Here is a 16,391-nt window from a genome sequence, read left to right on the forward strand (position 1 = left end):
TTCGATATGCCAAACACAGTAACAAAAGTCTCACAATGGAGATGTTACTGGGCTCGAGCAAAATTGATGAACAACGGGAGGACAGTGCTACAGTGCTACAGTGTTATGTAGAGCATAAAATGTCATGTGGCTGCAAGAGTGGCTTTGTGCGCTCCTGGAATTCTAAAATTTGAGATAATTAGGTTCTGGAGAAATCTCTGCAGTGAGCTATCCCCTATTTTTGAGGCCTGGAGTTTGCCGTCACTGTTCCCACACACCCGAGCTTTTCATTGGGTTCTGGAAGTTGGCGGCATTTGGAAGTTGTAATTCTCAGGGTGCAGGTTGAGGGATGACTGTGATACTCTCGCGAAATCAGCAGGGCATAAGGTCCAGAGACATCTCTGCAGTGAGCTGCTTGGCTCCGAGATTCTTTTGTGTGTCTCTGGATCATGGCTGTTAATGAGCTTACGTAGCAGCTGGAAGCAGTTTGTGGGTGTAACATCCAGGGTCCCAAAGGGATGGGGAGATGAGAAAGACTGGTCTATCTCCTATCCCTTGAGGCCTGGAGTTTGCAGTCATTGATCCCGCGTGTCTGGGCTTTTCATTGGTGTACTAACATCTTGACCAACATTTTCGCTCACTGTAAAGTGAATAATGCATTCCTATTATGTAAGTAATTAAATTTAGAGTCACTGTCACTGACACTATCCTCCTGTTGTTCATCAATTTTGCTCAAGCGGGCCCAGTAACATTTCCATTGTGAGACTTGTTGTTACTGTATTTGGCATGCTGAATACGTCACGGGTAGCTTACCAGGCTTTGCCATGCGGGCGAGATACTTTCAGTAGCTTGCCGAACTCTCCGAGAGGGGTGGAGGAATAGAACCCGGCTCGGCCAGGCTGGCCGGGCTGGCTGGGCCAGCTGCGTGCAAGGCAAATGCCCTACCGCTGTGCTATCACTCTAGCCCATAAACTGAGAGCTATAAAGAAATTACAGAAGGTCACAAAGCTAGTAAAGTTGAGAGTAGAGACTTATCTTTAATGCATCTAATTCCTCACTTTAGGCTTTAATTTATTTTGATTAATTGATCAATCAATATTATTTCTGTCCTTCCGTGAAAGAGATGAAAATAATTTCCCCCTTTCTATGTAATCTCTGCCCCCCCTTGATGTTTGTTGGGCAGACCATAACCAGCAATGTTTAGAATTTATCACTGATTCTGGGCTCAAAGATCACTCTGGCTGTGTTTGGGGGACCGAATACACTGGTCAAGGGACCAAATGTGGTGCCAAGGAACAAATCTAGGTTGTTTGAATTCAAAAACAATAGTTTCCACTGTCCCATCTCTTGCTGCAGGTTGACTTTAGGTTAACCTTGCCACCACTCACTACTTTCAGACTAGCTGGAGTGATAACACAGTGGGTAGGGCATTTGCCTTGCACGCAGTTGACCCGACCAACCCAAGTTCGATTCCTCCGCCCCTCTCAGAGAGCCCAGCAAGCTACCAAGAGTATCTTGCCCGCACAGCAAAGCCTGGCAAGTTCCCCGTGATGTATTCAATATGCCAAACATAGTAACAACAAGTCTCATAATGGAGATATTATTGGGCCCGCTCATGCAAATTGATGAACAACGGGAGGACAGTGCTACAGTGCTACAGCCCTATCTCTTTGGCTCCAAGTTTCCTCATCTGTAAGAGATAGAGTCTTTTTCTCATAATAAGCTCAATTACATTGAACAGTTTGCTCATTCTGTTCATTTATTTATACTATAGTCATGGCACAATGGGTAGGGTGTTTGCCATGCACGCGGTTGACTGGGGTTCGATTCCTCCGTCCCTCTCGGAGAGTCTGGCAAATTACCGAGAGTATCCCGCCTGCACGGCAGAGCCTGGCAAGCTCCACGTGGAATATTTGATATGCCAAAAACAATAACAACAAGTCTCACAATGGAGACATTACTGGTGTGCGCTCGAGCAAATTGATGAACAACAGGAGGACACTGCTACAGAACAGTGGTACATGATCATGGCTTTTCTATGGGCTGGACTTTATGTGATCATTTTTGAATTTCACATCCCTTCAATATGTGTGATTTCTAATTAGATATAGAAATATGGAAGTTCATAGAGTTTAGGGGATGTAATGAAGTTCAGTACCAGTGGGAGAACTGAGGTTTTTCTATAACCCAACCTGAGGAGGAAAAAAACTGGATATAAAATCCAGCTATGTATAAAGTACAGTGGTTCCCTTCTTCCACCATTAGTAAAGACTCTTCTGGCCATGATCCTAAAGGTGGCATCAGTGGGAACTTTGAATGTTAAGGGTGGAGACGCCTAGCTTGCATGTCATCTTTGGATCTGTTAGAAGAAACTGGAAATGCTTGTAACCATAGCTTAGTCAGAAGGATGAATCTTGGACTTGCTCGGAGAGTTGCCTATAATTACGTGAATGTGGCTCCTTTAAATTCTGGCAGACCTACTATTTAAAAAGCCCCAGTTCTTTGGAAATCTTCTAACTTCCTCAAGTTTTGTTTTGACTTAGATTTTGTTTCTGTTTTCCATTTTTAGATTTATAATCGCTTAGATACAAATTGCTGTGGATTCAGACCTCGGAGGGAAGATGACTGCGTGCAGAATGGACTAAGGCCAAAATGTGACGAACAGGATTCAGTAGCTCTAGCACATATTATCCAGAAAAAGCATGACCCAAGGCATTTGGTCTTTATAGACAATAAAGCCTTCTTTGACAGAAGTGAAGATAACCTAAACTTCAAGTTGTTAGAAGGCATCAAAGAGTAAGTTATACAATGTAATAGTCTCTGCAGGAGGGTCAACAAGAAATTAAGGTTTTAAGAAAACACACTCTAAATGCGATGAATTCAAACTTTGAAAGGAATGACAAATATGAGGACTGGAAATGGGGGTCGTAAAGGTGAAAGAAATCTTGGAAAAACAGAAGCATAATATAGAGAAGGTGTGACTGTCACCAAGCCATGTCACCTTCAAAGCTCCTGGTACATTTCACATGCTTCGTGTCACTTGACCCTCACTAAGAAAATTCAAGTGGGTTATTCTAGAAGTGTGCGGGGCTCTCTGGAGAAAGAACTGGCAGTGTAGGAATAAGTAGGTAGTAAATGCTGTCCTTGGGCAAGGAATAGCACATGGAAGCTAATAGCCATGCAGGTACTGGCATGGCAGAATGTCCAGAGACATTGTAAACTCAAGTGATTTTTGTGACTGGACTGACAGATTAGTGTTTAGTTGAATGCAGTTTCAAAGGAGAGTCAGCTATCACATTCAGGTGAAAGGATTTTTAGCATTTGAAAATCCTCCTGGGAAACATAAATTTTCGGGGAAGTTATCTAACATCTGAAAGGGTGACTTACAGGGTTTGGTTTAGAAAAGACATATCTACATTCAAGAGTGATAAAAAGAGTTCAGGGAGACCTTGAAAAGTTTGGGATATTTGGCAGGATAAATGAGAATGAAGATAAGAAAAGAGTAATGTAAAGAAGGCATCTAGCATGTATGACGTTGACATGTAATACTTGGCAATTGCACATTTAAGCTTACTCTTACTTGAAAATTAAGAAAATCCAGACAACGTGGCTGAATCCCAGCCACACGGTCTGAACTGTCTTCTATTGTGTTCATGTTTTATTACACTACTCTTGTTAATAGTACTCTAAGCATAATCCAGTGGTTCTTACTAAGTACTTCTAAGTGCCCATAAATTAGGTAATGTTGATTTTATGTGTATTTAACACCAGCTACCATGGTGTTCCTTCAAGAGTTTCATGAGATACAATACCAAGTGCATTAGATGTGTGTTGACCTGTTATTGTTTGTTCTTCCATCTCTTTGGGAATTGGAGGAAAACTATGAGACACATTGTCTAGGGAAATTTTACATATGGGAAAATTTATATACAAAAGCATCACATTCCAAATTCACAGTACAGGATTTTCTTAAATTCCTAAATTCCTTTTTGAGGAGCTACTGAAAAAGAGAGTCAATCCATCCCGTATTTTGATATAAATAAAAATACCATTTTATTTATTCTTTCAAAGATGATTTAACTTTAAACCCATTATGAGGAGTAATGAGTATAAAGTTAAATCTACTTTGAATATGTAATTCACACATTGAAGGGTAAAAAGTGAAGGCTTTGCTAGTCTGATTTATGCATGGAACATTTCTTCTAATTAATATTGTGCAATGACTAGTAATTTTTGATTTTCCTTTATGTAAAGGATTAGTTACTAAAGAGATTGATGGTTTTAACAGTTCTATCTCATTCTCCACAAATAAATTAGTTGAGGGGTCACAAAATTTATACAACATGGATTATTAATACTCCTTAGAGCAAAAAAACATACCTAATGTTAGTCATTAAATTATGTAGCACATCTAAAGGGAGCTCAGAGGCTTGTCAGCATTACTTAATGCCATTACTTCATACCAGCCTCATTAAACACATCCAGTTTTTAGCCTTTGGCTTCTCGATACCTCAGAAGTCCTGTGCTCGAACCAGAATCATTGACTCTTAGGCCTCCTCAACTTGCTTCACTGAAATTTGGAAAAGTGTTCAGAAGTTCTGAAATTTCTGGAACAAAATGAAATTTCTGGGACAAAACAAAATGTTTGGGGCTGGAGCAATAGCACAGCGGGTAAGGTTTGCACGTGTCCGACCCAGGTTTGATTGCCAGCATCCCATATGGTCCTCTGAGCACCACCAGGGGTAAATCATAAGTGCAGAGCCAGGAGTAACCCCTGTGCATTGCTGGGTGTGACTCAGAAAACCAAAAGAAAAAAAAAAGTTAAACAAATATATGCTGTTGCTTTTGATTTTGAGACACAACTGTTTTTGCTTGAACATTTCTACTAAATTCCAGTGTTTTACTCTACTTTTACCAGCATTTTCATTAAAATTGGAAGAAGTAAATTTGAGATTCAGAAAAATATTGGCTATGATTTTGAACCTGGAACTTTACTCCATGCTTCAGATAATGCATGTCCTGGACCCCTCACTTTACGCTTTCTAACAAAAGACAAGCCAAATATGCCTTTTAAAAGGGTAATTTAGCAACTTCCCTTTAAGTTGGCCTTAGATGCTCCAAGAGGCATTCACCGTGGAATGTCCTGACTTTCAAACTGGGACTTAAAAAGTGTATTTGAAAACAAGTTAGCATTTCGGATTAATACAAAAATCCCATCTCAGTAGAATTTCTGGTAAAATCTGAATCAAAGGAATTTATATCTTTAATTGGGTATTTCAAATGATTCTATTTTAGTAGGTGCATTTTGGATTACTCATATCAATCTACATAGGAAGAGTGATTTATTGAAATGTCAGCATTTTGTAGTTATATTATAAGCATAAAATGCCACGTTGACATTTATGAGGATATCACTCTATAGAACAGAGAGTGGTTTAAACGGGTGAAATGGAATTTAAGCTACAGAAAAGTGTTTTTGTCCAGGCTAAGAGATTCCTTTTTAACTCTGTTCTCTCTTTGCCAACATAACGTGATCTTAAGAAGTTAGTGTGCCAAGTTTTGAATAGCAAAAAAAATTCAATTTCTTTGAAACTTTAATCCTGTTGTGTTATTAAGAAAGATGTCAGCTCGACAGTGACAAAAACGTTTTAATTTTAAAGGTATCATTTGAAGGTGTGATTTATGCCAGATTAATGAAGGGTAGAACATTTGGGTAAAGTGTAATATTTCCAAGCAGTTACTAGGAATGATATATTATTTTATCTTTTCAGGTTTCCCGAATCTGCAATTTCTGTTTTGAAGAGCCAGCACTTAAGGCAGAAACTTCTTCAGTCCCTGTTTCTTGATAAAGTTTACTGGGAAAGTCAAGGAGGTAGACAAGGGATCGAAAAGCTGATTGATGTAATTGAGCAGAGAGCCAAAATTCTTCTTACTTACATCAATGCACATGGGGTGAAAGTCTTACCTATGAATGAATAACAGAAGGATTTTCTGGCTAGAATACTTAGATGTTTTTGTTTTTGTTCTGAAAATCTGACACCTCAGGTCCTCTTAGGAAAGAGGTACAGTAGATGAATACATAAGTGAATTTAACCAAATATGTGTGATGGACCTGAGCACTGAAAGTAGACTTAAAAGCTTTAGCAAGTATACTAAAGTAGTTGTTTATATTTCACTCTCACACCATGCCACAGGAGTCTAGCCTCTATTTACAAAAGGGTTTTGATTACTACTCAAGCTAGTGTTGATGAAATATTTGTCAGTGAAAAAAGAGATACTACTTCCATTTATTATTATAGTTTAGGCCATTTTCTCAGATTGTGGCCAAATTCTGATAGGAATAGTTCTTGGTGCTTGTTTGTCACTAATTGTTAAAATATTGCAGTCCAAACATTACTCAGTGACAACTCTATATTGGACTGGAAACATGATATGTGAAAGCTTCAGCACTTACAGTATGTTAAGTAGAGTTGTCAGGTTATTTGTAAAACCACGTGTTTGTGGTTGTTTTACATGTCTATCTATCCACATACATATCTATATACATTTATGGATAGATAGATAAATAGATTCTACTCTATAAAAGATTATCTGAATCTGTGCTGCAAGAATCATAATTTTGTTGGCTTTGGACCATGCCCAACAATGCTCAGGGGCAACTCCTGGCTCTGTGCTCAGGACCACTTCTGGTAGTGCTCTGGGGACCATATGTCAGGGATCAAACCTGGGTCAATCATATGCATAAGAACTCTACTGTTGTGCTATCTCTCCAACACCTCTTTGTGTATATTGCAAGAATCATTTTTACAGAACTTTTTGAAATTAATTGGTTCCTAATATGGGTATCATCTAAAACTGACTCTGTGTATGGTAGTAGTTTGTTTTCTCACTCTTGGTCCAATTTCTACCTAGAAACTTATAAATTAAACAACATGAAGCTAGCAAGTTCCTATGTAAAACCACATCATATAATATCTCTTATTTTTAATGGATACTTTAAAAAATGCTTATTCTTAACAAAAATATAATATAATATCTAAGTTGTTTTAAATGTTAGTGTTCTTCTCTTCATTTAATCTGATTTGGTTGATATGTCCCAGAGATTGGCAATAGGATCAGATACTGGCTGAGTTTAAAAATAGTGTCAAGTATTCCAGTATGAGAAGTAAGGGCAAAATAAATTAAACCCTTCCTGATAAAATTTCCTCCATGAAAACACATGACCAGTTCTAAAATAGCAAACTGGAATATCATAAACCCTTAGTTTATTCTCCCCAAACTCTCTATATCAAATTTTTAATTAGGAAGAAGGTAGATGGATATTTAGTATTATGCATTGTACTAGGATTTTGTGTCCTTAGAATGTAACTATGATAATCACACATGCTAGATATTCAAATAAAGTTCTAATTCCTAGAGAATATAATCATTACCCTCCAAACCCCACTTTACACTTATCTAAAGGCTGACTTACAGACTTTTTTCCCTGAAAGTTTATAGACAGTTTAAAATGTTGATCATACATGGTCTAGTATCTTTTTAATTCTTAATTTTTGCTAAATTACACTCCCATTTTGATGTTCTATGGCTAACTCTGTATCATTGAGAATAAGAACAATTAAAAACCATTATAATAAAGGTCTGGAGAGATGGAACAGTGGGTGAACTGCCCAACTTAAACGCAGTCACCCAGGTTCAATCCCTGGCACCCTATGTGATCCTCTGAGTCTTGTTAGGAGTGATTCCTAAGTTCAGAAATAAGCTGAGTACTGACATATATTCCCCCCAAAACCAAAATAAAGATATTATAGTAAGTTATAGACATATCGTGATACCCAAATTTTGAATATATAAATATATTCAAATTTATACAAATTTATGAAAATGGAAAATCACAATAACATGTCAGTAGTAGAGAAAATGGAGTCAGGAAAGAAAAGTAATTTTATCATGAAATTATTACTTCTCTGGACACCCTGGTAGCACCCTTAATCAATTAATTATTGATCTTTCGACCATTTTTACCTCTTCCCATGTTTTGTTTTTAGACTGCAGTGTCTCCCTGTAGTCCAATATAACCAGAATATTGCAGTGTTCCGATTCTCTTGAGTCTTCTTGCTCATCTGGGCACCTCCTCCCTTCTCCTGCCCTGCCTATTGAATTAGCATTTGTTTCATTGTTTGTTGTTTTGGGGTCTCCCTAGGAGTGTTCAGGAGGCCTTTAGGTGCTCCTTCCAGAGATTCTCAGCCCAGTGGGCCCACCATTCCATTCAAGAGCCGGGGTGTTGCTCTGGCCCCGTGGTGCTGGGAGACCCACAGGTGCTAACGGTTCCCAGTGCTGCTTGCAGTGATGCTCAGGGAACCATATTGTCACAAAACTTCTGCCTTAGTGTCTGCACTATAGCTCTGGCTCCCGAATTAGCATATTTATGAGAAGTCTGCCTAATAAGAACTTGGAGACCCAAATTACACCGACTAAGCTACTGACTTGAAATAACTCTGTCAAATTGTCTAACAGCTTGTCTTGTCAAGATATCATCACACCTTGCTTTATCAAGGTAGCATATTTCCATTTGAATGTGATTTTCAGGAATGATGCACTTTGGGTCCGATTTTGGGATATTGGGGGTGGGATCCTTAGAAGTGAGCTTAAATTTTTATGCCTCAAGATACACTACTTTGGTGCAACTTGGGTCGGTTTATAGGAGAGCCCATGTGAGTCTGAATTCATTACCTTCAGTTATTCCAAAGGGTTTAATAGTAAATGATAGAACCAGAAACACATGCTTAGTTTAATAATTTTTTACAGTGTATTTTGTTAGTGTAATCAGTGAATAATTCATGCTATGTTATTTTTTGCATAACAGATAACTAAAGGCCAGGCTTTTAATTCTAGCAAACAATGCTCTATTTTTTTCTCCTGCTGAAATAATTAGAATACTCAGTGCATTTCAGATGATCTCAGATTATTCCATGGTTTGGTTCACATAAGCATATTAGGTGATAAATTTATGATAATTTATAATGATAAATTTAAAATAGAACAACTATCTTTGCAGTCATACAAATGCTTTTTCTCGTGTGATTTATTTTCTCGACGTTGATGTTACTAAAACGAATACTTATCTTAAAATCTGTAATAAAATATTGGAAAATATGTTTGCGCACCTTTTCTTTGGTTTCCTTTCATTTTGAAATAAGTTTCTATGCAGAAGTGAAATGTAAAAGATTTATCTTTTCTTTGCTACAAAAAGCCCCTGAGGGCTGGGAAGAGAGCTCAGAGGTCCAGAGTGCTTGTGGGATCCCAGGGTTCAACCCTTGGTAATGCCTCTGGGAGGAGTGAGACCCCCCCCCAACACAGAGCCTCTGAGCACAGAAAGTGACCCCAAAACCAAAACTGTAAGACAGAAACAACTGAACAGCAAAAAATTCTATTGGAATGACATTTTGTTTCCTTTGCTTGGGGTGAGTCCTTACCATTATATAATTTTTTTTCATGACATAAAAATTAAGTTCAGGGCCGGAATGATAGTACAGCGGGTCAGGCGTTTGCCTTACACGCAGCCAATTTGGGTTCAATACCTGGCATCCCATATGGTCTCCCACGTACTGAGAGGATTAATTCCTGAGTGCAGAGCCAAGAGTGACCCCTGAGCATAGGTTGAGTGTGACCCAAAAAGCAAAAACAAAAAAAAATTAACTCATTAGGTATTTAAGAAACTTATCAACATATAAAAATGCCTTAGATTTATCTTACTAATATTTGTAACTTCTGGTCATTTAATTAGGTTTTATTTGGGAGCCACACTCAGAAGAGCTCAGAGGCTACTCCTAGTAGTGTCTAGGGGACCAGGTGGTGTTGGACATTGATCCTGGGTCTCCTATATGCAGAACTGACACTTAGCCCAAAGAGCTATTTCTCCTGCCCTTATAACCTATGACTTCCTATCGTGCTTTATTTATTCTTCTGTATTTTTATAATAAATCATCTCCATTGACCAAACTAATACATATACATGAATTTTAACCTTGCCTTATGGAATTTTTAATGTATAATCTTAGCAGTGAACAAAGGAAGAAACATTTTAGGCACTGCTCTCAAAGTAGGGAAATTGTTCAAGGATTAAAGATGATAAAAAGTCTCTAAAAATGAAATGTCATCAGGATTTAATAATTTACATTTATGAAAAACAATTTGGGTTATCATAAATGTTTATCTGACCCCAAGCCTGGCTGCCCTCACCGGGGCCCCTTGGAAGGGGTCGGGTTGAGTTTCCCTCCCTGCCCCTACCAGAGCTCAGGCAGCCGAAGACCTCCAGAACCAGCCACCACCGTGCTGAGACCACTCTCCACATGCATGAAGGTACTGGCAGAGGAACAAGGGCATGTGGGTCCCGGGGCTGAGATCTCCAGGCCTGCTCGGATCGAGGCTGAGCATCCTCCACCCAGATCCTCCATATTCCAGTAGGCAGGGGTCACACCCACCAACTGGTCCCCTGGTGCCATGTAACCCCATCAACGGCCAAGACCCAGAGACTATAAAACCCAGCTCCTGAAAGTGTGCTTAATAATAATGACATCTTATTATCTCATTCTTACTTTGGACAAACCGGCAGGCTACCGAATGTAACCTGCCCACACGGCAGAGTCTGGCAAACTCCCCGTGGCGTACCCAATATACCAAATACCAGTAACAATGGGTCTCATTCTCCTAAGCCTGAAAGAATCTTGAATATGGCGCTTTTTAAAAATCTCAGGGCTAGGATGAAGGAGACATTACTGGGGCCTGCTCGAGGCAATCGACAAACAACAGGATAGTGGTGATCCTCCGTGAAATGTTTATCTGAATCTAGGAACTAGCCAGAAGGTAAATTTTAATTGAGTGATACTTAAGGGCATGGGTCACTTACTGGTGTCTAGCCCAGCAGTGTGGTGTGATGGTTCCTTACTCAGCCTGGCAGTGTTGGGGTCCCCACGGCACTGCTGGGAATCAATTTCACATATACTCTACCACTTTCATCTTTCTCTGGATCATTTTTGAGTGTTCTTTCAGTGCAATATTGGGTTTAGCACTAAATTTTCTATTAAATAGGCTATTTAATTATGTTGTAGGATTGAGGTTAAGGTGTAGATTTTTATTCCATAAAGTCGCAATTATTTTTATCTGGCGGAACAGATAAAACCCTCATGATGGTCATAGTTATAGTTTACGGAGCGATAGCACAGCGGTAGGGTGTTTGCCTTGCATGCTGCTGGCCTGGCCGATCTGGGTTTGATTCTTCTGCCCCTCTCGGAGAGCCTGGCAAGCTACTGAGAGTATCTTGCCCGCATGGCAAAGCCTGGAAAGCTACCCGTGATGTATTCGATATGCCAAACACAGTAATAACAAGTCTCACAATGGAGATGTTACTGGGGCCCGCTCGAGCAAATCGATGAACAACGGGAGGACAGTGCTACAGTGCTACCATGTTGGAAATTAACCAGTTTTTTTTTAAAATCTAAGCTAAAAAAATAAAAATATCCTAATGTTGCTCACATATTTGTAGCTTTTCAAGTACTCTTTGAAATGGCTTTCCCATCTTACTGATTCTTTTGTTGATTATTTGAGTAAAATATTTCATTTGTGTGCATTTCCACTTCAATAGTAATCCATTTTCTCTTTCTGAAAATTTTACTATAGTTAACTATTGACCAAGTACTAACCAGACCCGACCCTGCTTAGCTTCTGAGATCAGACGAGATCTGGCGCGTTCAGGGTGGGCTGGAGCGATAGCACAGCGGGTAGGGCATTTGCCTTGCACGCAGCCAACATGGTCGACCCGAGGTCGATTCTTCTGCCCCTCTCAGAGAGCCTGGCAAGCTACAGAGAGTATCTCACCCAGACGGCAAAGCCTGGCAAGCTATCCGGGACATATTCGATATGCCAAACACAGTAACAACAAAGTCTCGCGATGGAGACGTTACTGGGCCCACTCGTGCAAATCGATGAACAACGGGAGGACAGTGACAGTGACAGTGAAACTATTGACCACAAAGTCCTTTATTACTTTTTTTGAGAGTCACGACTCAAACTTTTTGAATATTTTACCTTTTGGTGAGGTAAGCACACGTGTTTATGCTCAGGGTTTGGTCTTGTCTCTGTGCCTAGGGGTCATCACTGGGTCCTGCTCAAGAGACATATGTGGTGTCAGGGATGTGGTACCCTGAATGGCAATATACAGGGGAAGGTAAGTGCTTTTGCTGCTGCACTATCTCTCTTGTTCCTTTTATACGTTACTTTCAAAATCTTTCAAAACATATTTACATAATGTAAGAGCTAAATGGTTCCTTGCAGCCAGCTTCTTCTCAACACCTTTGTCTTCTGCATGATCAAACCGAAGCTTACTGAAAAATGTATGTACTGACCCCAGTTGGCACAAATGGTTCATATAGCACCTTCAGTGCCAGAAGTTATTTAGAAACTTTGTGAGCCAACACTTCTCAGAGACCAGTTCACACAACAATAAAGTGAGAAACATTGCCTTTATAACCTTAAACGTTTTACATCTGCGTGTTCATGTGTATTAATCATTTAAAGTCACTGTGTGTGCATGCACATGTAAAAGTGTGCACAAGCGTGCATGTGTGTGTGTATGTGTGTGTGTGGTTGCAGAGTGCAGAAGTAGAATAAATAATCTCATCAAAACTTTGGATGATGCATTGCACAGTCTATTATCTACTGTGAACCCTGCTCTGTGATAGACCACATGGATATACAAGTTAAAAAGTAGCAATGTAGCATTGTCCTCCCATTGTTCATCGATTTGCTCGAGCGGGCACCCGTAATGTCTCCGTTGTGAGACTTGTTGTTACTGTTTTTGGCATATTGAATATGTCACGGGGTGCTTGCCAGGCTCTGCCATTTGGGCGGGATACGATCGGTAGCTTGCCGAGCTCTCTGAGAGGGATGGAGGAATTGAACCTAAGTCAGCTGCGTGCAAGACAAACATCCTAGCCATTGTGCTATCGCTCCAGTCCAAGTTAAAAAGTAAAATTTTTTGGTATTATTCATCAAGTGAGGCTCATAATTAGATCAAAAGTTGTATCTAGTAGAAAATGTTGAGCAAAGCATTTCTTTTCCTTTTTTCTTTTGGATTATAGGCCACACCCAGCAGTAATCAGGGGCCACCCCTGGCTCAGCACTTGAGGGATGCTCTTATGATGCTGAGACTTCATGCAGAGCTGGGGACAGAATGCAGACCTCAGGTAGACAGAGCACACACACCTCCCTGGGAGTTCTTATCCAGCCCATGCAAAGTGTTTCTTTTGAGTAATGTCCCCAAATAAACTTCTAAGCTAGAAAAAAATTGTATTCACTAATATCTAATTTATTGTTGATCTCTAAATGTATTGTTAACATGAATGCTTAAAATAACAATCTGGAGTCATTTTTGTGACAGAACAGATAGATATATTTAATGTAACATGTCCCAAGGACGACTGCCGACTGGTCCAGCCTTTTTGGAAAACAATATGGGAATTCCTTAAAAAAAATAGAAATTGAGCTTCCATATGACCCAGCATTACCACTTCTGGGAATATATTTTGAGGGTGCAAAAAGCAGAGTAGAAATGATATCTGCAACTGTGTGTTCATTGTAGCATTATTCACAATAGCCAGAATCTGGAAACAACGTGAGTGTCTAAGAACAGACGATTGGCTAAAGAAACTTTGGTACATCTACACAAAAGAATACTATGCAGCTGATAGGAAAGATGAAACATGAAATTTGCTTATAAGTAGATGATCCCTGAGAGTATCATGCTAAGTGAAATGAGTCAGAAAGAGAGGGACAGACATAGAAGGACTGCACTCTTCTGTGGAATATAAAATAACATAATATGAGACTGACACCCAAGGACAGTAGAGACAAGGACCAGGAATATCGCTCCACAGTTGGAAGCCTGTCTCATGAGTTGGGGCCTAAGGCAGCTGGAATAGATAAGGGATCACTAAGTCATCGATGGCTGAAGGAATCATTCGGGATGGGCAATGTGTGCTGAAAGTAGATAAAGGACCAAGCTTATAGTCATATAAGCTTAAAATGAATACTCTCATTCATCAGAAACATGCTGATTTACTTGAGTATCTTTATTGCAAGCCATAATGCCCAAACGTAGGGAGAGAGTATGAGGGAAATTGTCTGCCATAGATGCAGCGGGAGGGTTGGAAATTGGGGGTATACTGGGAACACTGGTGGTGGAGAATGTGCACTGGTGGAGGGATGGGTGTTGATCGTTGTATAACTGAAACTCCAACATGAAATTTTTGTAACTATCTCACAGTGATTCAATAAAAGTAATACGAATTAAATAAATAAACATGTCCAAAGGGGCCATCGCTGTGGTGGTATAGTCATATAAGCTTAAAATAAATACTCTCATTCATCAGAAACATGCTGATTTACTTGAGTATCAGCTCACTTTATAAGATGATTAGAAGTACCATCCATCTAGAGCTAAAGAGATAGCCAAAGGGTACAGCATCTGCCTTGCATGCAGCCAATGCCAGTTCAATAGCTGGGATTGAATAAGGTCCCATGAGCACCCGCAGAGATTCCTAAGCACAAAGCCAGAAATCAACCCTGTGAACTAGTGGACTTTTGGGTGGTCATTTTTTTTTAAAGGAATTCTGTCTTTCCAAGTCTCTGGTCTCCCACACTCGGAACTTTTGTTTTATAGTGTATTTTTAGAAAATAAAAGTGGAGTATAATATTATATTTCTTAGCAAGATCTTCTCTTAATATATTTAAATTAATTTTTTTTATTGAATCACCATGAGAAAGAGCATTACAAAGCTGTTCATGATTGCATTTCAGTCACACAATTTTCCAACACCCATCCTTCCACTATTCCTTAACATGTTTTAAAAGTTTTTTTTTTTTAAATCCAAACCTGAATTCTGGAAAGATAACGTATATATAAGATATTTTATTCACTGATTCAATGTGAGAGATGATTTATTTTTGTAAAATAATATTTTCAGTCTATACTTTCAGTTCCATATTCAATAACTGTCCACTCATTCAATTAGAAAAAAAATCCTCTGCATGTATTGAATATTTTTAGTCATTTGATTTTTCTCCTGATATACAAAAGACTTCGACTAGTCACTTATTTTATAGATTTTTATTAAATGTATTATATTTTGAGGCTGGAGCAATAGCACAGCTGGTAGGGCATTTGCCTTGCACGTGGGCCAACCCAGGTTCGATTCCCAGCATCCCCTATAGTCCCCTGAACACCACCAGGAGTAATTCCTCAGAGCAGAGCCAGGAGTAACCACTGTGCATTGCTGGGTTTGACCCAAGAAGCAAAAAAAAAAAGTATTCTATTTTAGAGGAGGAAAAATTTAATGAATGAAATTTTCTGCCAGTAGTTTTCTGGGCTAGAACGATAGCACAGCGGTAGGGCGTTTGCCTTGCACACAGCCAACATGTCCGACCCAGGTTCGATTCCCCTGCCCCTCTCGGAGAGCCTGGCAAGCTACCGAGAGTATCTAGCCCGCACGGCAGAGCCTGGCAAGCTCCTCGTGACATATTCGATATGCCAGACACAGTAACAACAAAGTCTCCAATGGAGATGTTACTGGGCCCGCTCGAGCAAATCGATGATCAACGGGAGGGCCTTTACTTTACTTTTACTAGTTTTCTGGGCACGTGATCATAATTCTCTTGCTTTTTTATAAAACAATTTCCTAAAGTAATTAAGGAACTTTCCCCAAGGAAATTATTTTCTTGCCATTTATACAAAAATAACTGGTAACTCTTTCTTATTGTTCCTATGACCTCTGAGAGAAATTTTTATTGACTCTTCTTTTTTTCACTTTTACCCTTTGCTCATTCAAACTCAGCTGTCACTGTCACTGTCACTGGCCTCCCGTTGTTCATCAATTTGCTCGAGTGGGTCCAGTAACGTCTCCAGTGTGACACTTGTTACTATGTTAGGCATATCGAAACGGTCATGGTCACGGTCCTCCCGTTGTTCATCGATTTGCTCGAGTGGGCCCAGTAACGTCTCCACCATGAGACTTGTTGTTACTGTGTTTGGCATATCGAATACATCACCGTATTTTGCCAGGCTTTGCTGTAGTAAGTGGAAATAGGTGCTTCCCCTTGCTTTAAGCTCACTAGTTTGCATGGGAAGGGGCTTTGCTCTAAGTAAAGCTTGGCTTGAAAGTTTTGCTAACAGACTGTTTTGCAGCCTACAAATGAACACTGGAAGTGAAGGAAATCACAAAAATCCCTCTTGACCAGCAATGCTGCATACAGTTTAGTCAGTTCAACTGACTAAAAGGTTTTCTTTAAAAAAACATGTTCTTTTGTCATCTTGTTTCAAAAATGTACTGAGATCATTGATTAAAATATGCGCATTT

General features: G+C 39.5%; 1 protein-coding gene across 1 annotated transcript in view; it reads left to right on the top strand.

Moving 5' to 3' along the window:
* Positions 1 to 9,135, top strand: part of GASK1B (golgi associated kinase 1B) — a 54,204-nt gene extending 45,069 nt beyond the window's left edge. The window contains exons 3-4 of the mRNA XM_056119074.1: positions 2,549 to 2,775; positions 5,751 to 9,135. Coding sequence (XP_055975049.1) covers positions 2,549 to 2,775; positions 5,751 to 5,958 — 435 coding nt within the window. The 3' untranslated portion in view covers positions 5,959 to 9,135. The remainder of the gene's footprint in view (positions 1 to 2,548; positions 2,776 to 5,750) is intronic.
* The last annotated feature ends 7,256 nt before the right edge of the window (positions 9,136 to 16,391 follow it).

Source organism: Sorex fumeus, unplaced genomic scaffold, assembly GCF_029834395.1.
Source record: "Sorex fumeus unplaced genomic scaffold, SorFum_2.1 ptg000039l, whole genome shotgun sequence".
NCBI lineage: Eukaryota > Metazoa > Chordata > Mammalia > Eulipotyphla > Soricidae > Sorex > Sorex fumeus.